At 34.3% G+C, this 25701-nt stretch overlaps 3 protein-coding genes across 8 annotated transcripts; all 3 read right to left on the bottom strand.

The window, feature by feature from the left end:
• Window positions 1–610: 610 nt before the first annotated feature.
• On the bottom strand, window positions 611–8172 carry LOC125215954 (protein HLB1-like). Its single transcript, XM_048117542.2, has 14 exons — window positions 7667–8172; window positions 6735–6857; window positions 6320–6389; window positions 5915–6028; window positions 5685–5768; window positions 4808–4858; window positions 4587–4616; window positions 4369–4431; window positions 4208–4273; window positions 3949–4077; window positions 3288–3323; window positions 1672–1791; window positions 1030–1215; window positions 611–930 (listed from the first exon to the last, which is right to left on the bottom strand). The coding sequence occupies exons 1-14, from the start codon at window positions 8053–8055 to the stop codon at window positions 820–822; spliced, it is 1572 nt and encodes a 523-aa protein (XP_047973499.2). The 5' UTR covers window positions 8056–8172; the 3' UTR covers window positions 611–819.
• Window positions 8173–8887: 715 nt separating this feature from the next.
• Window positions 8888–13634, bottom strand: LOC125214960 (rab GTPase-activating protein 22-like). 5 transcript variants are annotated; one of them, XM_089069008.1, is made up of 6 exons: window positions 13277–13402; window positions 12955–13161; window positions 12214–12346; window positions 12042–12091; window positions 11057–11110; window positions 8888–10289 (listed from the first exon to the last, which is right to left on the bottom strand). In XM_089069008.1, the coding sequence occupies exons 2-6, from the start codon at window positions 13116–13118 to the stop codon at window positions 9065–9067; spliced, it is 1626 nt and encodes a 541-aa protein (XP_088925134.1). In that variant the 5' UTR covers window positions 13119–13161; window positions 13277–13402; the 3' UTR covers window positions 8888–9064. The 5 variants fall into 5 exon arrangements, with proteins under 5 accessions (XP_088925134.1, XP_088925133.1, XP_047972177.1 ...); XM_089069007.1 differs by lacking the exon at window positions 12955–13161 and having other exon boundaries at window positions 12214–12343; window positions 13277–13634; XM_048116220.2 differs by lacking the exon at window positions 12955–13161 and having other exon boundaries at window positions 13277–13633.
• Window positions 13635–17867: 4233 nt separating this feature from the next.
• Window positions 17868–24787, bottom strand: LOC125212129 (uncharacterized). 2 transcript variants are annotated; one of them, XM_048112206.2, is made up of 11 exons: window positions 24612–24787; window positions 24452–24537; window positions 23459–23603; window positions 21795–21927; window positions 21574–21683; window positions 21423–21462; window positions 21232–21341; window positions 19899–19980; window positions 19635–19693; window positions 18641–18695; window positions 17868–18246 (listed from the first exon to the last, which is right to left on the bottom strand). In XM_048112206.2, the coding sequence occupies exons 1-11, from the start codon at window positions 24693–24695 to the stop codon at window positions 18239–18241; spliced, it is 912 nt and encodes a 303-aa protein (XP_047968163.1). In that variant the 5' UTR covers window positions 24696–24787; the 3' UTR covers window positions 17868–18238. The 2 variants fall into 2 exon arrangements, with proteins under 2 accessions (XP_047968163.1, XP_047968162.1); XM_048112205.2 differs by having other exon boundaries at window positions 21232–21462; window positions 24612–24786.
• Window positions 24788–25701: the final 914 nt, after the last annotated feature.

Here is a 25701-nt window from a genome sequence, read left to right as displayed (position 1 = left end):
GAGTTGTTTCGGTTTCACATGCTATGATTTGTTAATATTTTTTTCAGACGATTTAAAAGCCATTTAAAAATTTAAATATACACATGACTTCCTATCCCTTTTAGATATTAAATTCAGAACATCTTGTTCTTTTTGGCCTTATGGTCATGGATAATTTTATCATTTTTAAATTTCAATATTAAAAGTGGAGTCATACTGAACTCGCTGACTCCAATCATTGATCCACAGAAAAACGGGTCTCTCTAAGTTGTGATGAAATATTTTCTCTACTTTACAAATCTACATGTATAAATTCAAGTTATAACTAGCGATTCATGTGCATAAGCTTTTTGGACCTGTTTAATAGTCAGACATGAAACTCTCTCTGGTTGGGAACTTGTAAAAATGATATGCCAGTCACTTTTAATATGATCTTTAGAATAAACTTCACTCAATTGCTAACATTGTGAAGGTGCAAAACTCTGTAGATACTCTAGTATTTCTTGTAAACAGTATAATTTTCTCGTAAATTGATTACTTTTTTCTACCAAACGATCACTATAGACTTATAAAATACTCCTATTTCACTTTCATATGAAAATAAAACAAAATAAATTAAAGTACTGAAATGTGACATTCCAATTAGTTGCATCTTTATAAGTGGCGGTAATAATAGTTGCAAAAATATAAACTCTGCCTCGTATTTATAGCAATAATTGGCTAATTTACAAAGCCTACATGAACAACAAACCTTTAATGATTCTTAAACAGAGTAACAGTAGGCCTCCTCCAGAAGAATATTTGCAATACCATCAATCATCATAATATACAGGTACAAAATTAGGAAATTATTATACCAGCCAAAACATCACTCTTACCCCGCGCAAAAATGGTATAAACTAATCGAATGGCATCAAGCCACCCATCCAAAGATTCCCAAGATTCAGCAACCTGCAGTGACCAATGACATGACATCAAAAGCAGAAGAAGAGAGCATGAAGTTGATTTTTAAATACAAGAAGATAGGCTTGGTAAGCATAAATATCTAACCAGGAAAACAGGTCCATGAGTTGTGTCGATGCACAGGCCAGCACCAGGTGGTAGCGTAAGATCAGCACATGCCGATACAGAAACAATATCCGCAACATAGACTCTGATGACCGGTATACTGGTTGGCGAATCCACTGATCTCGATGAAAGGCTCAGGGATGCATATCTCTGTTCAGTTTTGCTAATCTGCATGAAAATGATTCTTAAGTTTCATTTGAGAAAGTAGCATTATGACACAGAAGAGGATAGCATAAGGAAGAATAAGATAATGTGCTTGAAGAATCTCATGAAATATAGCAGACAAGTAACCCTAGTAAGAAGTCCATAGATAAATTTTCAAATTTTGAACTTTTTAAGTAAAAATGGTCATAAAGGATAAAGAGACCAACAAAAAAAAAAGGTTTTCTGAAAGTTTACAAAGTTCATAGGAATAGGGTTCTGAATTTAATCCTCAAGTTCCAATGTAACTGAAATTTGAAGATAGCAGGTTATCAAATGATTGCATTACTGCTTCATATGGCACTTTGCATTCTTAATTTGCTTAATACAATTGATTCGATGCTTGCTGGCGGCTCAATATGTTTCACACAAAGCATAGTAGTGATAATCCTTCTTTTTTAAGCATAAGCAAAGACTTCCTACCTGTTGAAGCCCTTCATGACTCAGTACAAATTGAGAACTTTTCCAATCACTGTGAGGTGCAACTGGGTTCCCAACAGGCGGTGCTGTAAGATATCCAACCTTTAGATATGGCAACGGAAGCTGTAAAAATACAAATTTGTTCAGATGTAATTATTTTGAGAAAAGATGTCCTAAATTATTAACTAGTTTCAAGAAGATATCTTAAAGTGCAAATATGAACGGATGTCTATCTTATCCCGCTGTCAGAACAAGGAGAAGATACAGCAAATATGAACAGATGAATGGCACATTACTATATACATTACTTTTAGACCATGCGTGCTAGGACATGGGACAAAATATCTTATTACGAGCTTTTGACCAAGTTCCAACAAGTCAAGCTGAAAAATATTAAACTGTTTCCATATCAAGTCATCTTTACAATTAGTGATGATTGAAAATCTGTAATACATCTTTGCTTTGGACTTACTTTCCAGAGGTTGTCATGGATTCACCTTCAGATAAATACTATGCTATGAGCATATCTTTGTAACAATGGACTTACTATACTATGCAATGATCTCACTCTATGGTATGCAATGGGCCCTAGCCAAGAATGTCTATATACAGAAAATTTATCATACATAATTCATGTTGGTTTTATATCAAATACTTGATGTTCACATTTCAATAAAATTTTGCATAAAATATGAAGGCTATTCTTTAAAGTTTTTTATTATAAAAGTATTATTTTAACTAAAGCCAGACTAAAAGTTTTAACTGAATAATGAGTACACAGCTCTATGAAATTTCATTTTAGGTTATGTGTAGTTTTTGTGTTAACTTCTAGACAGATAAGGGTGTTACCAGGGCAGATATAAGGGTGTTTATCAAGGCAAAAATAATTTCCATACATAGGCTCAATTAAATGTCCAAGGCCTTTAATGGGAAGCATGAATCACCCCTTGCCTATAACAGTTTTCACTAATGACTGTTTCTCACGAGCAGGGACCACTATTTATCTTATAAACTACGCTGCATATTTCAATGCTGTTGAAAGGTTTCGTATAGCCACGTCCCACATCGGATACAATGCTCATGCCACAAATTTATGTATATTGTTGCAATGACTCATCTAACAACTTCGGTTAACTATATTGACAGGTATTTTATAAACTGTAATGTTACAAGATCAACTGTCAAACACCCAATTTCCAAGCTCTTAAAATTGAAGGTCAGTTATAACAGTAGTATTGATCAAATAGTTGCTAACTTGCTATCAGAGCTTTTTGTGTCACTGTATCGCTACTGACCATACCCTGTGGCCTTGAGGAGTTACAGGTATTTTGTAAATAGTAGGAGTACTAGTATTATCACAAGGTCAACTGCCAAATTTCCAATTCAACCTCTTATCATCCAAAAGTATAGTATTGATATGGGTGTGTCTAGTGACTCTAGTCTAGGGGATGATGTTCTCCAATCACTGAATAAACCTATAGTGTTTATCATACAACAATGAATTCGACCAAATTAAATGATAGATTTGAAGCAGATTCAAGTGTAAATTAAGAGATCTGATGACTTTATGAGTACGAGGGATGCAAGATAAAAAAACAGTTGAAGAAGTGAATACTCACCATAGACCGCACAAGCTTCAAAGCACTACTGTAAACCTGAACCGCAAGCATTAAACAAATGAGGTCGTCTCTCAAGGTTTCTATTTCAGAATTCAGATAGTAGAATATTTTTTTAGTAAATAGAGAAAACTGTCCAGATGAACAGAGGAATTATGCAATGAACGAACTGACAGAACAAGAACGCATAAAATAATAGACATGAAAGAAAAGAAGAGCGCACAGCAAAAGTGATGTGATGTTTGGATATTACTTTAGAAAAGAATAAATTATATAGTCAGAGATAACAAATGTCTGGCCTATAATCTACCCAATTCATCCCACAAAGGATGACTAATTTTCCATATTCATCTCGCCCATATAAGATAGCACTTTCCCTGTGAAACGCGTCAATTATCATTTACTGAAAAAAAAACCTTGTTAAAAATGTTGGTTTCAATTGTTATATAGTTTCCTTGAAATAATTGTAAGGAAAATAGGACGAATATCATATTTACAATGCCAAGTAAATTAATTTTAGCACAACAAAAAATTCAGGTTTTACAGTGATGTAGAGGGAGTAGTGTGATCATTCTAGGGTACTTCGTAAAAATGAAAAACAAGAGAAGATGTAACAGGGAAATATAAAGAATACTATATAATGATCAAACAACAGTGTGCTTACTGAGTAATTAGGCTTCAATGCATGTGCAGCTGCAATATATATTGCAGACTGGCTGTACAACTCATCAGGTGATACCTCCTTTGCAGTTACGTATCCTCCAGTTCTTGATATGTCCTCTGCTAAGCCATACTGCAAAATTGGGTTAATAAGACCGATGCATGACATCCTTTTTCTAATTCGCCGTTGTACATAGCATGTCAAAATTTATCTTCTAGTATATATTAAAATTATGAAAGAGCAAGACTAGTGCCAAACTAACCAGTACAGTTCCAAGATTGTAAATTGCCCTATGGAAATCAAACTGCAACTGTATTGCTGCACGAAACTGTAGACAAATAAGGGTGTTATCAGAGCATAAATATTTCTATACATAGCTCAGTTAATGTCCAAGGCCTTAAACGAGAAGCATGAATCCCACACCTTGCCTATAGCAGTTTTGACTATTGTCTGTTTCTCACGAGCAGGAACAATTGCACTGAGTTCCTGAAACATCAATAGGAGTACAGGACAAAGAAAGTAAGTCTCCAGATAGTACATGCATAAAGGGTATACTGCTAAAGCATATCATTATCATCTTATTACAGGGTTGACTAGAAAGGAAAAAGTGGTTTCTATAGATGAGATACTATTAAACGAACCTGTAGAGCAAGTCCCCAATTATTAAGCGCCTGTAAATTCATGTTAACATTAGCAAATATCAAGAAAAAAGTAGAATAACAGTAGGGAGTTTTCCCTATGCGAAGGAATGAATTGAAAAGTATTTGAAACAAAATGTTCATGAACATAATTCCTCTATTCAGCAGCTGTATTGCAATACAAAGGGTTATTCACTTTTGCCAGACTGAATGAAAATATCTACCTGAGGACTGTTCCAGTTGAGTTGGACAGCCTTTTCATAATTCTTTGTAGCCTGCAAATAAGAGAACAACAGTATGAAACAATACTATTATGCAAAATCTTTACAAAATAATGAAAGACATTCATGTGCTTAACCATGTTACAGGAATAACACTGGAAATCTAAATACTAAGAAGTCATGTGGCAACATATTATATCTGGGAACACTTGAAAAGATTAGTCATCTTTCAGAAAAATAGTAAACTACATAAAGAAGAACAAATACCACATCAATAAATGAGAAATCAAAATTTTCTACAAACAGTTCAATACTTCAACTGAGTAGTATATAACTTCAATGAGTAACATCATGCACACTTAGTGTTATATGTGTATCTGACTATCTGTCATTCTAGATTAAGAATGAAAGCAACGTGAGAAGTTGACATAGTTAATACACTTGTGGATATAGAGAGCACCACCACTTATAACCATCAACTGCTGTCACTATTAATAATCATCTCTAAAGAGGCTTCTAATCAGCAGAAAAAAATAATAATCTAATATCCATGTGCAATATTACTAAAAAACTGTTAAAAGATCAATGGCTCCCAACCAAACTAATATGCACAGAGCTTAAAATGGGACGAAATAATGTTTCTCCCTCTTTAACTTCTACATTTTTCTTAAGTTTTCCTGGTGGATTTAACTAAATCAATGCTTCAACAGGTAGAGCTTTAGGACATAAAGTTCAATGTCACTAGCTCTCTTTTAAAAAAATAAAATAAAAGGGCACCAGATCTGAACATAATTTATGGATAAAGTGATCAAGAAATCAAGATATTACAGTAAACACAAGGATTCAGCTCATAAATAGAAAGAACGCCAATAGAACCAACCTGTTTCCAGAACTCCTCTGCTTCCTTTGTCCGACCACGCATTTTAGCCCGGTCAGATATTGCTATAGCCCAATTATAGTAAGCCTAACATACGAAGAAAAATATCACAAATCTCCATTTGAATAATAGAAGCTATTTAACTGTTACAAAGTAATATATGTAAAAGCAAGAATATATGTAAAGGCAAGAATTTGTCTCCAAAAAACAGCACTCGTATCAGTGACACATACATCATTAAGTGTGGGGCAAAGGCGAGTAGCCTCCTCATACTTCTTACATGCTTCTTCAAGCAAAGCATCCTTAGAAGGAGAACTAGATTCTGGACTTACATTATCTGCACTTTCCTGCATGCATCGTGCAAATCTCAGATAACCTTATAGCGTTGAAGAAAATGCAACTTCAAGGATATAATTTATAGGTTGACTACATCAGTTACTGATAACAGTAACTTGAGTATCCAGAAGCCATGTTAAGCACAACATATTCACTCTTAACTTTTAATACCATCCAACATTTTCATGGCTTAGTAGCTGGCTTGAGGAGAAAACCTCAAGGTACCAAAAATAAAGTTCAAAGTGTAACGAAAAAATGAAAAAAAACATTTATAAAGTCTCATCACATTACACCACTCCGACCTGAAGAACAAGGGCCCAATTGTACAGTGCATCATAATCCTCTGAATTTCTTTCTAAAGCAGTTGCATATCTGCAAATCAATGCAAAAAAGATGAGATTAACTAATGCAATGTTCTTGTAGGAGTAGATATCATATGGAAACAGATGTTAAAGCTATGACGAGTTTATCCGGGTTAGTTTTCTTATGCATAAAAACGAGTCTGGACTGCTTCTAATCATTATCACTCAAAAAGTTTTGCACCAGGAATTGGTATACATATATATGTCACTCAAAATTGGCACTTAGAAAACACACTTGGTGATTTGTGGCGTGATGAATTACTATTACTCATAACAAAAAAAAAAAAAGAAAAGAAAAAATGAACAAATATATGTAGCAGTTACATCATATATATGCTAAAGATAAAATTACTACCTCCTGGCAGCAAATGTAAGAATCCTTTGACGAGATCTACCTTCCTCATCAAGACCGGTGACACTATTAATCAACTCCATAGCAGCATTATTCTGCTCGATATGAAGTTCCGAGTTTTGTTGGCTGTAATAACATAAAAATTTCAACCAAAAGTTTTGATCCATCATAATAAATTCAAAATAACAGATCAGAGTAGATTATGTTCCTTTGCCTTAAACATAATTGGATACTTAAATAAATCCTAATGAATCGCACTGACAATGCTTTAAGACATTCAGTTTATTCATAGGTTCAAAAGTTTGCACACTTCTAGCCAAGTCTGTATGATCGGATTTTATTTGTAAATAAGGATTTAGATATCCAAAAAAAATTGTGTTCTGGATCATGTTACTTAAAACTTCTTCCAAGAATTACTCTTGGAAAAGAAATCAGTATTACACTATCCATACAATTGAATATCAGTCACCTACAGTTTTATTTGTTTCCTGACCCAAAACCATTTCAAGACATTTAACAGTTCTGAACTTAATTATTTCTGTGTTGCTCAACTTTGATCTCTCTATGAAAAGAGAATAAGTATCCCACTCAGTTCTGAGGACTTCTAACGTTTTATGTTTAGACACTTAAGCACCAAAATCCTTCCAATTTCCACTAATTTCAAATTTAAATCACTAAAATACACCAAAAGATTTAAGAAAATGAATACCTACAACTTAAGTTTAAAGTGATCTAATCTAGCTACAGAAAATGCAGCAATTATCAGATTCCCACTAATCGAGCATCAATTATCATCGCTAGATAACTTTGTGCCATTAGACTCAGAGACTGAGCACACCTAGATCCGATATCTGACCGCATTACAATCAGTTGTGCATTAGTAAGATATTTTTTAAAAGATCAATCCTAGAACATTAACACTGCAATTGACTAACCTATAAGGAGTACCGGACTCTCCGCCGTCGTTGACACTCGCATCTCCACTCTTCAATTCATTGAGCAGCTCTCTCATAGTAAATGTCCGATTCCCCTTCGTGTTGTCTCCTGCCTTCGAATCGCTCTCCACCTCTTGGTGCAACTGCGCCACGCCTGAGTCCGCATCACTTAATTCTCTCGAGATTTCTCCTTCCGGCGCAGAATTCGACGCCTCGGCATTCTCCGGCCGCACTTCTTCCGATCTCTCAGCATCCGGCTGTTGTCCATCAGTATCGCTGGGATCAGACTTGTGGAGATCTGGAGCTTGGGTCGGCGGCGCGGCGGCTTCAGCAGCTAATGGTTCGGGTGATCCGTTCTGTAATTCGGCGTGGTCGGGATTCGTAGTCATAGTGATGGCAGTAAAGATTGGGATATGGGAACCGGGAGAGGGAACAGAGATCTCTCCCCGACTCTCTCTCTCTCTCTCTGTGAATACTGAAATGCAAGTATGCAACGACTAATTGTAGTGAAATTCTATTCTATTGTTCCAGTTATATTTTTTAAAAATTTTCATTGACACACAACAAAATTGATCATTTCTATTCTTTTTCATAGCCCCATTCGCCGTAAAAGGCCCATTTCTCAAGTACATCCGTTCCAACTAAATTGAGTTTGTATTTTTTTTTATATTCTAATTAAATTATATTTTTTACTTTTTAATATAATAAATATTTAATCACTCTTAATTTATCTAATCATATATTTTACTCTCTTTTTATCTTTTCTATTTTATTTGTCTCTTCTACTTTTTAACATAATTTCTTAAATTTATGCTAAAATTTTTTAACTCAACTTAATTGGAACAAAAGAAATACTAAATAACTCAAGTTAGTTCGGAGGGAGGGAGTACTAAATAACTTATTTCATTACTACACTTTGTGTTGCTTCTTAAAAGTCACAATAATATTAGGTAATTCAAAAAGAATAGTTTGACGTGCACCAAAGATAAGATTTACATAAAAAGAATACAAAGGGAAAAATATAAGTAAGCAACTTATTTGTTGTAGTGTCCAAGTAACGAATTGACATTAAGAACACAGACCAAATGGCTAATTGCTGCATTTCTAAAGAAATATAGTACAGTATTTCGTATGAGGTTAATAGCTTACTTTCATTTTTCAAAGATGATGTTCAGGAAATCAACTATATGTATATGTCTGGGGTAAACTCATAGCACAACCTTGACTCAAATGATTTCCTTGTTAGAACATGTTGCCACTTCACTTGGAGTCCATAGCGCGGGCAGTAATACAGAGTGAAAATTCATAAATGCAAAAGATACAAGTTGTGCTTTTTTCTATGTGGATGAAAGAAAGAAAAGTAAAAAAAAATAAAAAGAAAATGAAAAACCTCCTGAGCTAAATCTTGTCATGGAGGGTGACTACCAAATCATGAGCATCATCCAAGAGTTTCCAGACGTCGAGATGACCAGCCATGCTGTTGCACTCCTTCATGATTTCATCCATGCTGCTATAGTTGTCTATGATCAACCTCCGCTTTTGAAGCACACAAGCAGCTATTGCATACAGTAGCAGATCCTCCGTTGGTGGAGCCTTCAGCCTCATTTGTCGCCAAGCAGATTTGATCATTCCAGCTCGAATTGCTGCTTGATCTGCCCACATCACTTCCCACAGGCAAAGCGTCTGCTCAAACGTCAGCTCCCTTCTAAACAACACTACCACCATTCTATACACAAAAAAACAGTCTTCCGCTTGAAGATTCTCCAAGTGCCTGTACAGATGTGAATCCTTGCATTTTATGATTTTTGAAACAATGTTCAGCTGTCTCCTGATTCCAATTTCATCAAGACGGAAGTTATGCCTAGCTCTCCGCATGAAACCCACAAAGCACCAAAATGCCACATAGTCTTCCTCTATCACGGATACGATTGGAGAGAGCAAATCGCTCATACCCTGACAATAACCGATCTCAGAATCGTACAAAGCATAAGCTTCAAGGATAGCAACAAGACGACCTGCGTGATAAACTCTAGATGGCTCAAGATGATCGTAGTCCTTCAATCCAACACTCTCTGCTAGTTGCCGGGCCTTGTCTTTTGATACTGAAGCTTGACAAGGAGAATAAATTACCCATTCAGCATTAGCCCGTATAGCATCAAGGCGTATGATCCGCTGCCATGTTGCAAAATCTTCAACTTTATAAGAGACAGGCCTCGTGATTAGATTGCCAAGAGCTGAATACACAGGCTCATAAAGATTATCATCTTCAATTTCCATTGATGTGATAAGAGGTTTGGTGTCCTCCAGATCATCAGAGGAATCAGAATCCAATGGGTCCGTTTCAGCTTCAGAGGTGTTTTCATTAGTAATTTCACCGTTGTCTTCTTCCTGCTCCACTAACTCCCTGTGTCCATGCAACTCAACAGACGAACTAGTAACCTCTGTTGATTGAGAAGGTCTGGTACTTGTAGCTTCATCCAGACTTGAAGAATCAAAAACTTGACTGATATCTTCCCCATCTTCTTCTTCGCTATTGTTTCCAGATGCATCCTTTAATTTAAAACTCTTTTCACCACGTTTGGAAATTTGACGACACTGTTTCCGTAGCTCTGCATACTCTTTCCTGTGGTAATACAATGAGTATAAATAAGTTGCAAGAGAAAAAAAAAAAGATGAATCATATAGCAGGGGTTAGAAACAAATCAAGATAATATAGAGTGTCAACATCCACAATGATCCCAACTGTTCTATAATGGAAGGTTTTGTGCAAACATGCACTTGTTGGAAATTGGAAATCAAAAAAAACAAACCAGACCCATTTTATGTCAAACACCCTTGGCATGTGTCTGGCACGATGACAGAAAAAGACATGAAAATATTATCACCTAATATTAAGATTGAAAAACAGCTTCGCCATTTATGCAGATGTTCAAACTTCAAACCAATTATTTCTACATAAACCAGATTTTGAGGAGGCATCTAGTGATTATGAAAAAACAAAAGAAGAAAGGCTATTCACTCACTGTTTTAACTTTTAATCAACCTTGCAAGTCAAGTACTTAGAAAATTTGATTCTAGCTTGACCTAACCTCATTTGAATCTACCGACTGATCTCAGTGAAAGAGCTGCATAAAGACATAACTGTAAACAAAGAATAGCTTCCCAGAAAACAATACAAGAATATTGGACCATGTGAGACTTGTTAAACATAGGACCAAAATAGGACCATGTGAGAGTTAAACATACTCCCTCCATCCCATAGGAGGCTTGTATACAACTTATAAGTGGCTTGTTCCAAAAAAGGAAGTTTTTTACACACAAAAAAACACAACTTTCTTAATGTACGTGCCCAAATCAAATAGATTACTCATAATGTGACGGAGAGGGTACCTCTTTTGAGCTTTAGTGGCATCTCTCTCACTCTTTGAGCTTCTCACATCATACCTGTTGACAAACAGCCCAATTAAAAAAAATTAGTATGCAAAAGCATGGTGAGAGACAGAAAAGGGGGAAAAATGCACTATCATATGATGCAGCAAGAATATACAGATATACTCTTCTTTCGGGAATGTATAATTGTTTCATAATGAATAACAGCACATAATCTTCGCATCCCAAGAGCAATTTAGTAAAATTACAGTTTAGTCTTAAAACAACCATGCTCACCACCCTCTTCATTAACGTCAAGCATAGAACCTAGATTTTTTTCTCTTTTTTGGTGGGAGGGAGAGGGATTGTTTTTAGGTTACAATCTCAGAGTCATATAGTAACTGAAGTTTTTAGCTAGTGACCAATGAAGGATTTATCTTTTCATTACAAAGGAAGTGTAAACACCAAATAGACTCATAAAGAAACCATTAAAAGCTTTAAGAACGTGAATTATCAGACTGAATATGAAAACAATGTCATGGCAAAAGAATATCCACAACCTTTTATCAGAAAATTGTGAAGTGCATATCATTATGTCATTGAACAGTTCTTGCCATAAGCTACATACCCTCCGTCCCACAAGAAATGCACTCTTTCCTTTTTAATCCGTCCCACAAGAATATGCACTTTCCAATTTTGAAAACTCTTCTCTCTAATGAGGTGGGACCCATTCCCCACTAACAATACTTTTAATTACTTTTTCTCTCTACCTCTCTCTTACTTTACCAATTTTGCATTAAAACCCGTGCTGAACCCAAAGTGCATTCTTTGGGGACGGAGGGAGTATAATATAATTCATTACAGCCAGCATGTTGAGAGCGAGATCATAAGCTTATAAAGATTGCTCGTGCAGGGGATGATGGATCTAAAGCAATTGGAACTTCTCAAATTGAATGATAACCAAAGTTGCAATAAAACGGTGAAAACAACAAATGAAGAAACTTACATTCCAAGAAGGAAGGGCCAAACCTCCATCCGTATGCTAGGTTCAACACCCTGCAACAAATTAGATAAATAATTGAAGTTAGTAAATAATGATAATAATGATATACAGAGTAAGATCCTGAGAAAATTGCATTGAGGTTGTAACACAATTTTTGCCTAAACTAGGAGCATACCCCAGTACGGATTTTCTTCAAAAATTTGACTCCTCCATCAGAAAGTCTCCCATCAGCATCAAACAAACCCTTCCATTGTTTGGCCAAGAGAGCATGCTTCCTTCTCCTTTTAGGCCAAGGAGATGTATGGCTTCTGCCGTAAAGAATTGATCAAAAAATATAACATTCCATCGCAAGAAAAAGAAACAGTAAGTAGAATGCAGATGAATAAAAGGTGAATGGGAACTACATAATCTTCACATCAACTATGCACAATCCTGACTATTCCCTAGAAGGTAACTCGAATGACTTCTTGAGTCGGTGTAAGATATTAGACCTGTACGAACCGAAGGTATAGCAAAAGCTACATTTTTTATCCTCGGCTGAATTCAAAATGGTAATTAATTTGTCTTTTAACTCTAGGAATTTGATTATCACCTTCCAGATATTACTAAGAAAGTCCCAATTCTAACAACTTTCTGATTGCCCCAGGTACCTTTTGGTCACCAGAAATCTTCTAATTCACCATATCAGTAGTCAGTACAGACAAATACAAACTCCTAAAGTTAAAGAAGAATTGTTAGGCTTTGATTATTCTATACTTCTAGAATTAGACAAGAGCCTCCGGGATTGAGAAATGAGGAAGGAAACGCTAGGAGAGAACGAAAAAAAGAAATTTTTGGACAATGAATGAAAAAAAAAAAGGATCAAAACCCCCAAAGTGTGAAGAAGAAGAAGAAGAGTGGGAAAAAAAAAACTAACCGATTAGAAGAAACCAGTGAGGAAGACGAGGATGATGATGAAGAAGCAACGATTAACAAAACCGATCTCAAATGACTCCACGAAGAAGATGACGATGACGGCGTCGTATTAAAGATGTGGCTCCGCCTCAGCGTCTTCATCAATAGTTGTTTTTGTACCAACATTTATGATAAACCTAATTATCTGACTACTTGATCTAATTCAAACCTATAACAACAAAAAAAAAACTCTCCCAATTCCGTAAAAATCTGCTAGGGTTACAGCTAAAGATGAATTTGGATGATGAAAAGTAACGATTGATTTGATTTGCGTTCGTCTTTACCTACGGGAGGAGTAGACGAGGGTAGCGGCGAGCGCGAGACCGGCCATGGCCGTGACAGCGATGGCTAATCCGACATTGAAAGAGGAGGGAATGAGGACGTTTCCCCCTCCGCCGGAGCCGCTGCTGGCCTCCGCGAAAAAATAGATCCTGCTGTGATCATAACCGCCGAGAAAGATCTCGGGCATGAACAAGAAGGCAGCCGCCGCCGACGTCAGCGTTGTAAGCACCTGAGAAATTAGTATTATCCCCTGGCGCCTTCTCACTCCCGAGCTCCTCAACACCATCACCAAACTCAAAAACGCACCCCTTTTTCCCTCATCACTGCCTCTTGCTTTCTCAGGGGATCGCCCATGGAATTTAAACTTAAATATAATATTCCTATTTAATGAGAGATAGTTAACCGATATTAATAATCATTTTTTTCAACTCTACCATTTTCCTCCCATTTTTTTTTTATCATAAATGCAATTTCCAAAACTTTTTAAATGTATTTTTCAACTTATTCTATTCATAATTATGTGATTATGTCCGGACGTAGAGGTTGTCCAAAACGTTTTAAATTAATTATCAATATTTATCAAAAATATTAAGATGTTTCTGAAATTCGAATCACAATATCGACCATTATTTTCAAAAGTGCGTGCAATGATAAAATATTTCATATGAAAAGAGAAGGTGCTTTACGAATATTCTAAAATTAAATAAATTTGGCAAACTTGATTCAATTTTATACTCCGGTCATCCTATTTTAAGTGATCTAATTTTTTTAATTGAGATATCCCATTAATAACATGTTTCCTAACATAGAAATGTTATTTTTTCTATTCTATGAGTATTTCTCTAACTTTATTTTCTATATACTTAACTCATAAAATATGCAGAAAATATTGTATTGAAAATGAAACATTTCTCATTAAACATAATGAGGATGGGATTACATTAATATTATCTAGGAAAAATAGAACTTTCACTATTTCTCTAATTTTATTTATTTAATTAACAAAGTATGCATAAAATCTTGATTTAGCAGTGTCTGATTTGTGTCTAAATCATGCCAGCTTTGCCATGAGTCTTGCCATGAAGATGTTAGCAGGCAAAATAATTAATGGACGGACCATAATATTTAACCGGTTAAGAATGAATTTTGTCACTGTTTCTAAATTTGTGCATTTAATTAAAAAAGGGGTTTAGTTATCCCCCATCTTATACCTATATTAATTTAAATTTCAATGTCATTGTATAGGGAGAATCTTAATTAAGTACTGGTCCTCATTGTTGCCTCATGACTCACGGGACATGGATGAATTACGCCTTTTTAGGACCATTTTTAAAAGATAACTTAATCTAATAGGAGTACTACTATAAAATATCTAATTGAATGAGAGATCTATCATATTTCCCACAGCAATACTCGATTCTTATACAATCCACTTTTATAAAGTTTATTGTGCTATGCATCACTTTAATGGTGAAGCGGGATAAGTTTTTAATTTGATTTTTAATGTTTAGTGGCATTACAAGATCTTGTCTCCTCTTACTGTCTCGATGATGTCGGATCTGCATAACAAATGTAGATCACTGCTTAAATTAAATGAGCAATGATAAACAATCAAATTTTGTACAACCAAAATAAAGTTATATTAATAATTTGATGTATTAGTTATATATTAAAATTATAAATATAATAAGTGGATAAGTTAAAAAGACTTATTAGCCTTTAACCTTATTTTTTATATTTATATTTGAATTTTCTTTCTATTATTTTTAAAATTTGAATTAAAATAGGCACTAGTTACATATATAATTCTAAAAGAATAAAAAATTTATAAAAAATCATAAATATATAACCACAATATTATGCACTTTCCATGTACTATATATGTATCTAATATTTTAATTAAATTCATAAATAAACCTATTCTTTTTTGTCAAATAAATATGAATTTGGTTGTACAAAATTTGGTTACATATATTTATTGTAAATTAATTAAGAAACTCCTCTGCGCTTAGAGAATTATTGCACTTTCCCTAAAAGTTTGGTATAGTGTTTGGTGTTATAATTACAAAGTGTGCTGACCTACGATGATGAGATCTGCACAGCCAAACTTTTACAATATTAAAGTTGATTAATATATATGACCCAATGCTCCATTTATGTCTATGAATTTCATTTAATTTTAGTTGTTAAAGTACTTTAAGGTTACTCATCAAATTTACCGAGACAATCACGTCTCTTTAAAAAGGTTAAGCATAATGAGATTGAGGAATGTGGTTGCATCTCCTAAATCCTAATATGTTCACATATATACACAATTTCTCACACTAAATTACTTCCCATCCAATTTTAACACAATACGTTTGATTTTAAAATGTACTAGTTCTACCGTAATTTATATGTAACAGTAACTGTTCTATATTGCCCATAATAATTGCATGGTGAAGATATCTTAGTAAAAGAATGATTTAATACAATACTCCCTCCGTCCTCGATTAAGAGTCACACTTTGACTGGGCACGGGTTTTAAGAAATATTATATTAAGTTGGTTGAAAAGTCAGTGGAATGTGGAACCCACTTTTTTATATTGATTTTATAATAAAATATGAGTGGATTGAGTTAGTGAAATGTAAGACCTACTTACCATAGTAAAAATGAAGTATAACTCTTAATTAGGGACTAATCGAAATAGAAAAGTGTGACTGTTAATCGGGGACGGAGGGAGTATAATTTAAGAATCTGGGAATGTTTTTGTAGCATCAGATGAAAAGAATAGTTACGTGATATTGAGGGAGTAGTTACTTTCTTGTGAGTATGCGCGTAAAATTTACTATGGAAACACACTTACTCGACATTCAAAATAATTACATTTGCAGTGAAAATTAAATGTACAAACACAGATTTTTCGCCCCCACATGGATATGAACCTAGGTCTACATTCAACAAGCAAGGGAGATTCGTCATTAGTAGATTTTTGAAAATTGAATGGCTAAAAATAGTTCTCAATTTTCGAATACGAAAGATTTTAGGTAGGATACAGTTAACATAAAAATTAGTGGAGTAGTATATTTCACGATGATATAAAAATATTGTACATAAAATAACTACATTTTGTAGTAAAATTAGTATAATTTCAAAATATGAAATTTTGCCCGTAAATTAAAATTTTAGTTTAATGGAGTACTACTATTAAAAAGCATAAGAAGTGAATATTTTACTATAGAATAAAATAATACTCCTAGTTATTTGTTGAAGTTGAACACGATATTACTCTATTTTATTTTATAGTAGTAGTACTGTTCGTAGTTAACTCTAAAATAAAGCCATCGTCAATATTGAAATAAAAAAAATATAAAGTCGAGATTATAGCGTAGTCCCGAGATTGCAAGATTGACTTGAGACCTATCTATATTGGATGATTTCAATATTAAATAATTATAAAGTTCAATCATAGAATAGTCCCTATATTGCTATGAGGAAATGGAGACCTCTGACTCAAACGTGCATATGTAAGAATACTTCCAAATTCAATAGTTTGAATGATAAATATACCATGCTCGAATTAATTTTTAAATACATTCTCTTATAGCCAAAAGATAAAATAAAATAAGTAAATACAAAAGTTAAGGTACAGAGAAGATTGGGAGACAAGGTATCAAATTGATGCAAAGGTGCACATGCATGCTTATGGCTTTGGTCATACGCCATATTAAATGGAGTCACGTGAATCTAGATGCTATATCATATTATCATGCACTATAGTGGAGTATTTAATTTTATGTTCAAAGTGAAATTTTTAAAAAAAGAATATTTCAAAATTTCTCAACTAGTTGAATGCACATGTGACATGACTAGGTAGTATTGATTTTGTTTAATTACTAGTAGTATTATTTTTCGTTATCAATTGATAAGATCTTATCATAGTTTTACCAAATTTAAAAAATTGACGCCTTAACGGTACTTATGAATTATAGATTCTTTCGACTGAAACTTAATTTGCTTCGGTAGAGCGTCCCCAACGGTGCTCTTGGGGAAGGACGTTGTGCTGTCCGCCGTTGTGCTCTTGCCGACGGCACGGCCCTACTCTATACATAGAGCACATCCGTGCCAACGGCAAGAGCACGAGTAGCCGACGTGGCATGCTCTAATTAGCCATTGGTTTATCATTTTATTATTATTATTATTTTTAAAAAATTCAAAAAAATTTGCAAATTCAGATTTAATAAAAAATATATTTTCCCACTTCCTAATAAAATGTATCCATTTTTTTCACACATTTAATTTATTTTTTCATTATTTTTATCCCAAAATTCATACTTTCATATATAAATACTCCCATTTCAAACACAAAAAATGACACTATACTAAACAACTCTCTTAATCTCAATTTTTAGGATTTTAATTATGTAATTTTTAATTTTCCAGTAATTTGTAATGGTATCAGGTATTTTTAATGCATTTGAATATTATAGAAATGTTTTTAGTAATTGAAGTATTCAACTTGAATAATGGAATGGTAGGACCCTTGAGCATGCTCTTGCGGAAGAACATGAATGTGGGTGTTGTGCTCTTGCGGAAGAGCAGAGAGTAAAAAATGAATAAAAGTGGATCCGGGCCCACTTCCATGCTCTTTGACAAGAGCATGGATGAGGATGCTCTTAGCTCGAGATGAAAAGTCGAAGTCAAGTAGCCAAAACGACATCGTTTTGACACAATATCTAAATTAATACACATTGCCCATTGGCACCAAACCATACCTCCTAATATCTGTGTCCAAAATACTCCTATGGCTACAACGCATTTCATTGGGTTATAACTCTAGTTTCAAACTAAATTGCATTTACTGCTGATGCATAATTACTTATACCTAAATACAGCTTATCAACATGATGACCATAGCAACTGCAGTTGAAAGGATCAACGAAATTAGCCCCGAAGTTCCGTTGAGAATGGCCTGCTTCCTACATTATGTTCCTGTGAGGAAAATATCTATATTTCAGCATTAATCCATTTATTACAAGATACTCCATCCGTTCATGAAATATTGTCCAAGTTTGATTCAGGACCGGTTTTAAGAAAAGTGAGTTAAAAAAGTTAGTGGAATTAGGGTCCCACATTTATATTTATATTAGTTTTATAATAGAATGTGAGTGTAAAGAGTTAGTGGAAAGTGGAGAGCATTTACCAAAAATAGAATAAAAGCAAAGTGGACAACTTTTCACGGACGGACCAAAATGGCAAAACTGGACAATATTTCACGGACGGATGGAGTACTAACTTCCATGAATTCGCAGAATATTGCCACAAAAATTGCTTAGAGATACAGATAAACCACATTCTCATATATGATTATCTAATAGTAACATACCATTTCTAAGCTGATAGGGCTGCATGCCTTCCTCAAATCCAGTGACGGTTCGATCCTGATGTATGTTTTAACTTTTGACATTAGTCCAACAGTCGGGGTTTCTAATGTGAACAGAAGGCATTGCATGGTGATGAAAACAAGAGTAAAAGATCCGTACAATGCACACACATATACCACACAGCAATAAAATAGAGAGAGCTAGCTACTGAAATGATGCATACGTGGTTTATGCCGATACTATAACCTTTTTCCAGTTTAGAGGTTAACTAACAGCGGCATGACAGTCATTTAACATCTTCAGTAAGTAGGAACATTAATCAGCTTTCACAATTAGGTTTGTATTCACAATTGAACCATTATTGGTGTGTTCTGTTTGGTTGTATATTTATCACCCTTTAAATTCCTCCCCTCATCTCCATCCTATTCTATAAAAAGAATTTACCATTTCTTATTCATCCTTTTCACTCCAGTGAGGGATAATATTATCACCCCAATACCGCATGATAATATTATCCCTTGTTGAAGTGAAAATGATGAAGGGCTCAAATTCTTATCTATAGAAGAAAGGAAAAGAGAGGAATTTGAAGGGAGATAGGTTTCTTACTTCTCATTTTCCAAGGATAAATTTACAACCAACGATAACACACTCTAATTTGGAAACAGATTAATATACTATGTTAATGTGAAGCAAGCAAAGAAGTCAAATACTTCTTCTATAGAGGATGCAAATTTTTCTCTTACATCAAATATTAGTATATTACCAAATTGATCAAAAAACATACTATAAGCAAGTAGACCCTCTATTACTGGATTGCTCAGTGTTCTCAAAACTCTACAAATCTTTGATGTATGACCAAGTAAGCTCACCAATTTAATAAATACTCTATAACCAGTCATCACAGAGATTCATAAACCAGGACAAGTAGCAAGTATATATATCACAAAAGGTAAGACAAACCATATCATAAGTATATCACAAAAGTTAAAAACAAACCGTGTCATAAATAGCCCTCTGATTGCGCCAAAATTCCAAGGTAGGCATCAGCAATCTCCCTGCAAGATTTCCAACATCATTAGAAGATCGAACTTCCCTCTAGCTGATTGAATAGGTTTAGAGTGCTTGAATAAGCATTAAACAGTAATACCAATAAATTCATAAATGTGAAGCTAAGATATGAAGAAAACCAGAATAACTATTCCTACTGATAGAGTGATAGTATAGGTCTATTAAGACTCAAGATATGAAAGATATACAAACCTGATCGAGATCTGCGGAAACTACATGACTGTGGTGATGCATTCCAACCCTTTTCCTTTTTGTTTTCCCTTTTAGGAGTTTCCTGATCAAAAAATAGATGAAAAATAAATGGTTTACTTTGGTGTGGCAGAAACCAAGTACTACAAATCAGAAGAGTTATGTTGAGTAGTCAAGATTGAGATCTACTAAATTTTACAAACATGTATGCGATACCCACTCCAAAACAAAAAGGGGGGAGAGAGAAAGGTCATATAGATAGTATCCAGTCTCTAATGATATCTGATACAAATGCATGGATACTAAAATTTTATGCTCTAGAAGCCAAAATGGAACCTGCCCCAAGTGCTGATCAGGAAGAAATTTCCCGCCCAAGCAGAAAATCGGTCGACTCAACAAAGATTAACTTTTCTGATGATCCTAAATGTAAAAAAGGGGAAGAATGACTGGAAATATATGTGAAAGAGACCACACACAAACTAGACTGTGGTTACATCATGTTTTAGTTCTTCCCCTCCCCCTACCCCTGGGACCATATATATTGATAGGGTCCTCGATTTAGCAAATCTCACCGAAGATCATCACCAATATCATAGTATCTTTTATTTTAGTTAGTTATCTTTATTTATTTTTCATATCTTTTGTATGCTTTTATTTAATTATCTTGATTGATTAACAAGATATGTTTTAGGGTTTAGAATTCTATAGAATTCTATAAATTATAGATTCTATAGTATTTTGATTCATTGAGAAATATGAAATAAACTTCTATTCTCAAACCCTAGAACTTCAACTAGGGAATTATCTCTTTCTTCCCGTTCAATCTTCGCGTGCTCTACAAACCTCTCGATTAGGAACTCAAACCCTATCAATTGGTGCCAATTGATAGGTCCTTGACCTATCGAGCCTGAACACCACGATTTAAACGAACAAATAGAGGAAAAGATAAACCCTAGTTGAGGTGCTAGGGGGCGATTTCCGCCAGAACAGGGAATGAGAACAAGTAATTAACTTTATTTCTCAATGAATCAAAATACTATAAAATTCTATAATTTATAGAATTCTAAACCCTAAAACATATCTTGTTAATCAAGCAAGATAATTAAATAAAAGCATACAAAAGAGATGAAAAATAAATAAAGATAACTAACTAAAATAAAAGATACTATGATATTGGTGATGATCTTCGGTGAGATTTGCTAAATCAAGGACCCTATCATATACCTAATGTGTTTGTTGCACCTGGAGTGATGAGATGAATTAATGAAAACAATCTATCCTATCACTCAATGTAAACACCACCCCTTTAGGGAATAATTGTAACATAGACGCCAACCTTACTAACAGGCATGGAATTTTGTCTGGTTGCCTTGCCCAAATCCTTAGCCTTCTCCGACAAACTACTTTTCCCATTAGTTAAATTACCCCTATGATTGTCTGCAGAAGCTGGAGTACGATCTGAGTCATGTGACTTCAATGAAACAGCAGGTGTAGAAGGTAACTCTGTAGCTTTAGTTTTGGCCTTACAGGAGCTGCTTCTAGTTTTAATTTCTCTGATACCCTTGTCCTGGTCACAAGTATCAGGATTCAGGAATTGGTCAAATCCATGTATTTAGAAACAGCGCATCTGGCAAACTAAATATTATTACATATATGCAGTTCTGTAGAGACCACTAACCTCAGAATTACGGTTGTTGCTACTCACTGGTTCTTTATCAACAACTAGTTCTGATTCTACTTCCTCAAAGCCGACTGATGAAATAGAGTTAAACCTGATTTTCTCACAATCTGATATTCCAGTTGAGAATTTGGGTGCATAAGTTCACTGTTTCCTACGATCAAATATAAAATTTCTCTGCAATTTACACAGCACTCAAAAAAATAAGCTGGTAAACATACATCTAAGTCCCTGAGAGAGCTGCTCAGAGAATTTGTCTGTCACAATTTCCTTGGAGGGAGGCTGTTTACACAAAACATTTTCATCATACTCCTTCCAGTAAAGTGGAAACCCAAAAACAAAATGGTTGAAAACCTGTAAAGTATTGAATGATGAAAGATTAATAACTTATATTTACACACCCAAAAAGCTTATCTAATTAAAATAAAGACAACAAAATATGAATGCTTTTAGAGGTTTAAACATATTCTAGCATGAAAATACGGAAAATTAAACTGAATCATTAACTTCTATCTTGAGCTTTAAGCATTTCACATGTGACGCTACAGCAGCTATAAGTTTTAACTGCAAAATAATGTTCTTGAATTCACATTAGTAAATAAAGTTCATCCTTGCTTGTACTGCATCCATAAAAGAATCTAGAGAAATGAAGAGATTATTGTAAGGATAATGTACCAATAAAATTTACGAACATGTGATATTGGATCTCTGTCCTGAATGAAGCCCAATAACTAACTAATTTTTGCCATAATCCCAGTCTCTACTATGTATTCCATGTATAGAGAAACAATAACTTAAAATATCCTTAAATAACCTAATTAAATTATAACTATAAACTAATTAATCAACCAAATAACCCAATTGAGCTTTTCCCTACTTTAACATACATCTGGCAGGACTCTACAACCAGGCACAACACCTTCCCTCTTATATCCAGCCATATATACACTGATGTTGCTTGCATAAATCAACAAAGATAGTGGCAACTTGGACCAAATTGATAGAGTTACATGCAATGAAGAGACTATTTTGGGGGTAATCTCGATATTATGGCTGACTAAGTAAATTAATCGAAACAAGTAAAAAAAATGAGCAAGAAAATAACATGACATCTCAGTCTACCGTGTAACCCCAGGATTTTGCCTGCCAACATGAAGCGGAATCACACGGTAATTCTCCCCATCATCAAAACATCTAGAACAACATAAGGTAACTGATGTAGGTGGAAGCATTACCAGAAGAAATAAATGATAGAGATCATTTATCAGCAGATTATTATTAGTAGTAGTTGTTCTTTACTAGTTATTTTTCATTAGGAAGTCTAGTTGTTAGTGGTTTGTTAGAGTCAGCTTTTATCGTTCATCTAGAGTTAAGAGGCAGATTATGAGTTTTATTCTAATTCTGAGTCAGTCATGGTTTATTATTTTAGGACTATGTTTCCTATGCTTCATTCATCTCGAATTATAATTTAGGGTCAGATTATTTGTTGTGGGCCTTTTGGCTCTTCGGAGGAGAGTTATTTTCTGTTCTTTCAATTGTTATTTTCTCCCCTTATATTAGTTTTCCAGCATCTACCACCTTTACCTACCAACAAATGATATTGATTCTGAGAATACCCAGAATGCACACAGGCAGGAAAGCACATACTTGTTGGTTGCAAAGGATACGGGATGAATTAAGAAGACAACAATTTTATTTTACTTAACCCCCCCAGAATAAGCCTATTATAAGCTAGTCAAAGAAAGGAAAAGGACAATGGAAGAAGAAGAAAACAACTATGTCGAATAAAAATAAAATAAGTGGATACTAGATTTAAAACAATCATTGTGTTTTATAATACAGCAATGATGCCTCTCAAAAGACATGAAAAGCAATGGGAACTTACATCAGATGGAAACCCATGTTCCAATGTGCGATCTTTGTTTATGAAGCCCTTCAGTACAACACAAATCCCATCAGTGGTTTCAATATTGAAATCATCATAACTTTTGAGGATCGGTGCTGATGTAAACTCTCGCCTAGCTTGGTTCCTATGGCACAAAATCAGATGGAATTCTTAAGAGAAGAAAACATGTAAATCATCAACTTATTAGAATTCCACCTAACAAAGCAAAGTTGAATAGAATGGCAAATGTCTACAAAAATACCATTATTAGATCACGGGGGTGCCATAGAATGACATATCAGGAAAGTATATAAGATAAAGCTCCCACTGAACCATGAATTCTGCAAAACAAGTTCGTTGAGAGCTTGTTTGCTACACACTTATTAAGAGGTGATAGATGTATAAAACAATAAAAATCCTTTGTCCATTAAAACATATAACACCGTCAAGTATTTCCCACAAGCAAAGCTCATGTCACGGTGAAATCTAGAGAACAATAAAACCCATTTCATGAAACTGCGCAATTTTGAGCTAACTTTTCCCACAAATAGATAAAAAATAAAACTTGGTCATAAGCAATTAGGTATAAGCTGATGGATTTGCAATCAGTCAGCATTTGCAGTTTATTGTCACTTTTCATGGACTCAAACCTTCATGCTATAGAAGCTCTCACACATAATCTTGGCAAATACTATATTTCATAGAAAAGCAACCTGAGCAAACAAGCTCGAATAGAAAGCCGAGCAAGCTGCATTATTAATACTGTTACGTTTCTTTATAAAATATACAAAGGGAAGCAAAAACAGCTGCTAGAAATGTTTAGGGAGGACGCTGGGCGAAGGGGAACCAGAATTTAAGTAAAAAAACAATAGATTTTAACCCTTCAGAAATAATCAGATGAGCAAAATATGTTGTTGAGTTAAGGTAGAAGTTAAAGCATTTGAAAAGCCAATGTTGTTGAAGATATGAAGAACGCAAAAAGAAGCAACATACCCCTGGTCAGTAAGCCCTCCAACGGCGAGTCGCCTTCCTTGGACCTCATTTTCAGACTTAACCAACCACCAATCCGCCAAACACACCTTCAATCGGAGAGAGTATAAACAAAGAAAACAAGGGTAAAATTAAAATTGAGAAGCTCAGGAAAAATGCTCACTGTCCGGAGAAAGTGGGATTTCTGAAAATTGGAGGGGTTGGCACGATGATCTGGAGTTGAAGTTGATGGCGATTTCATATTCATACCTTAATTCATTACTGTCAACCAAATCTATTGAACGAATGAAAATTGAAAACCATAGCTAAAGAATATTTTAGTTTTAGAGATGTTTGAGTGATTAAACTGGGTTTGGCCCAACACTCCCTAACTCCAACCCTTGGGCCTTGTCTGTGGGTCACAATAATTACTTTAAAGCTCGTGCTTATTATCTATGTGCTACCCATTTGATGATTTAGGTGTATTTGATACATGGATTCTTTTTTAATTTTATAAATGTGTGTTATGCATTTAGATACCCATTCAGCGTAATGCATTGTTTTGTTGTCTCTAAAGTAGAAAAAATCCCGTTACAAGAATTTGAATAAAGAATAATTATGTTTAAAGTGTCTTGACTAACTATTTTTCCCTTTGAGGCTAGGACGTATAAGTCATTTATTTCCGCTATGAATTCTAAGATAAAATAATATCAAGATATAGTCTAGAATTGAGTTGTAAGATTATTTTAGTCATAGAGAATTAGCTATGATTAATTATTCCATGATTATTCATTTTGGATTAAGTTGTGAGACTGAATTTCATGAACCAAACACGCTATAAAATTAATCTCGGATACAATCTTGCAAATCAAACGCCCCTTAAATTATCCAATTCATACACTACTACTATTAGTTTAGAACTGTTATCAATAGTTACATATGAACACCACTTTTAATCATGATTATGAATAAAATTAATTAAAGATACTAATATACGTATCATACTAATGGGTGTGATCAATTGCTAATTTTTTTAAATTGTCAACTCTGCTAACTCATCAACGCAGTGTATGAAAAATATCAAAACGGTGATATTAAAATATCAACACATAATGTCAACACAGTATATTGAAATGTCAATAAAATTACGCGTTAGCATTTTAATATCATCATGTTGACATTTTTAATACACTGCGTTGATGAGTTAGCAGAAGTAGCAACTTAAGAAAGTTAGCAATTGATCACACCCCATTAGTATGATTTGTATGTGTTAA

This window comes from Salvia hispanica, chromosome 3 (assembly GCF_029641045.1).
Source record: "Salvia hispanica isolate PSC_SH4W2 chromosome 3, Shi_PSC_v1, whole genome shotgun sequence".
Taxonomy (NCBI): Eukaryota; Viridiplantae; Streptophyta; class Magnoliopsida; order Lamiales; family Lamiaceae; genus Salvia; species Salvia hispanica.
Note: the sequence above shows the minus strand (reverse complement) of the source record. Positions and strands in the feature narration are given on the sequence as shown.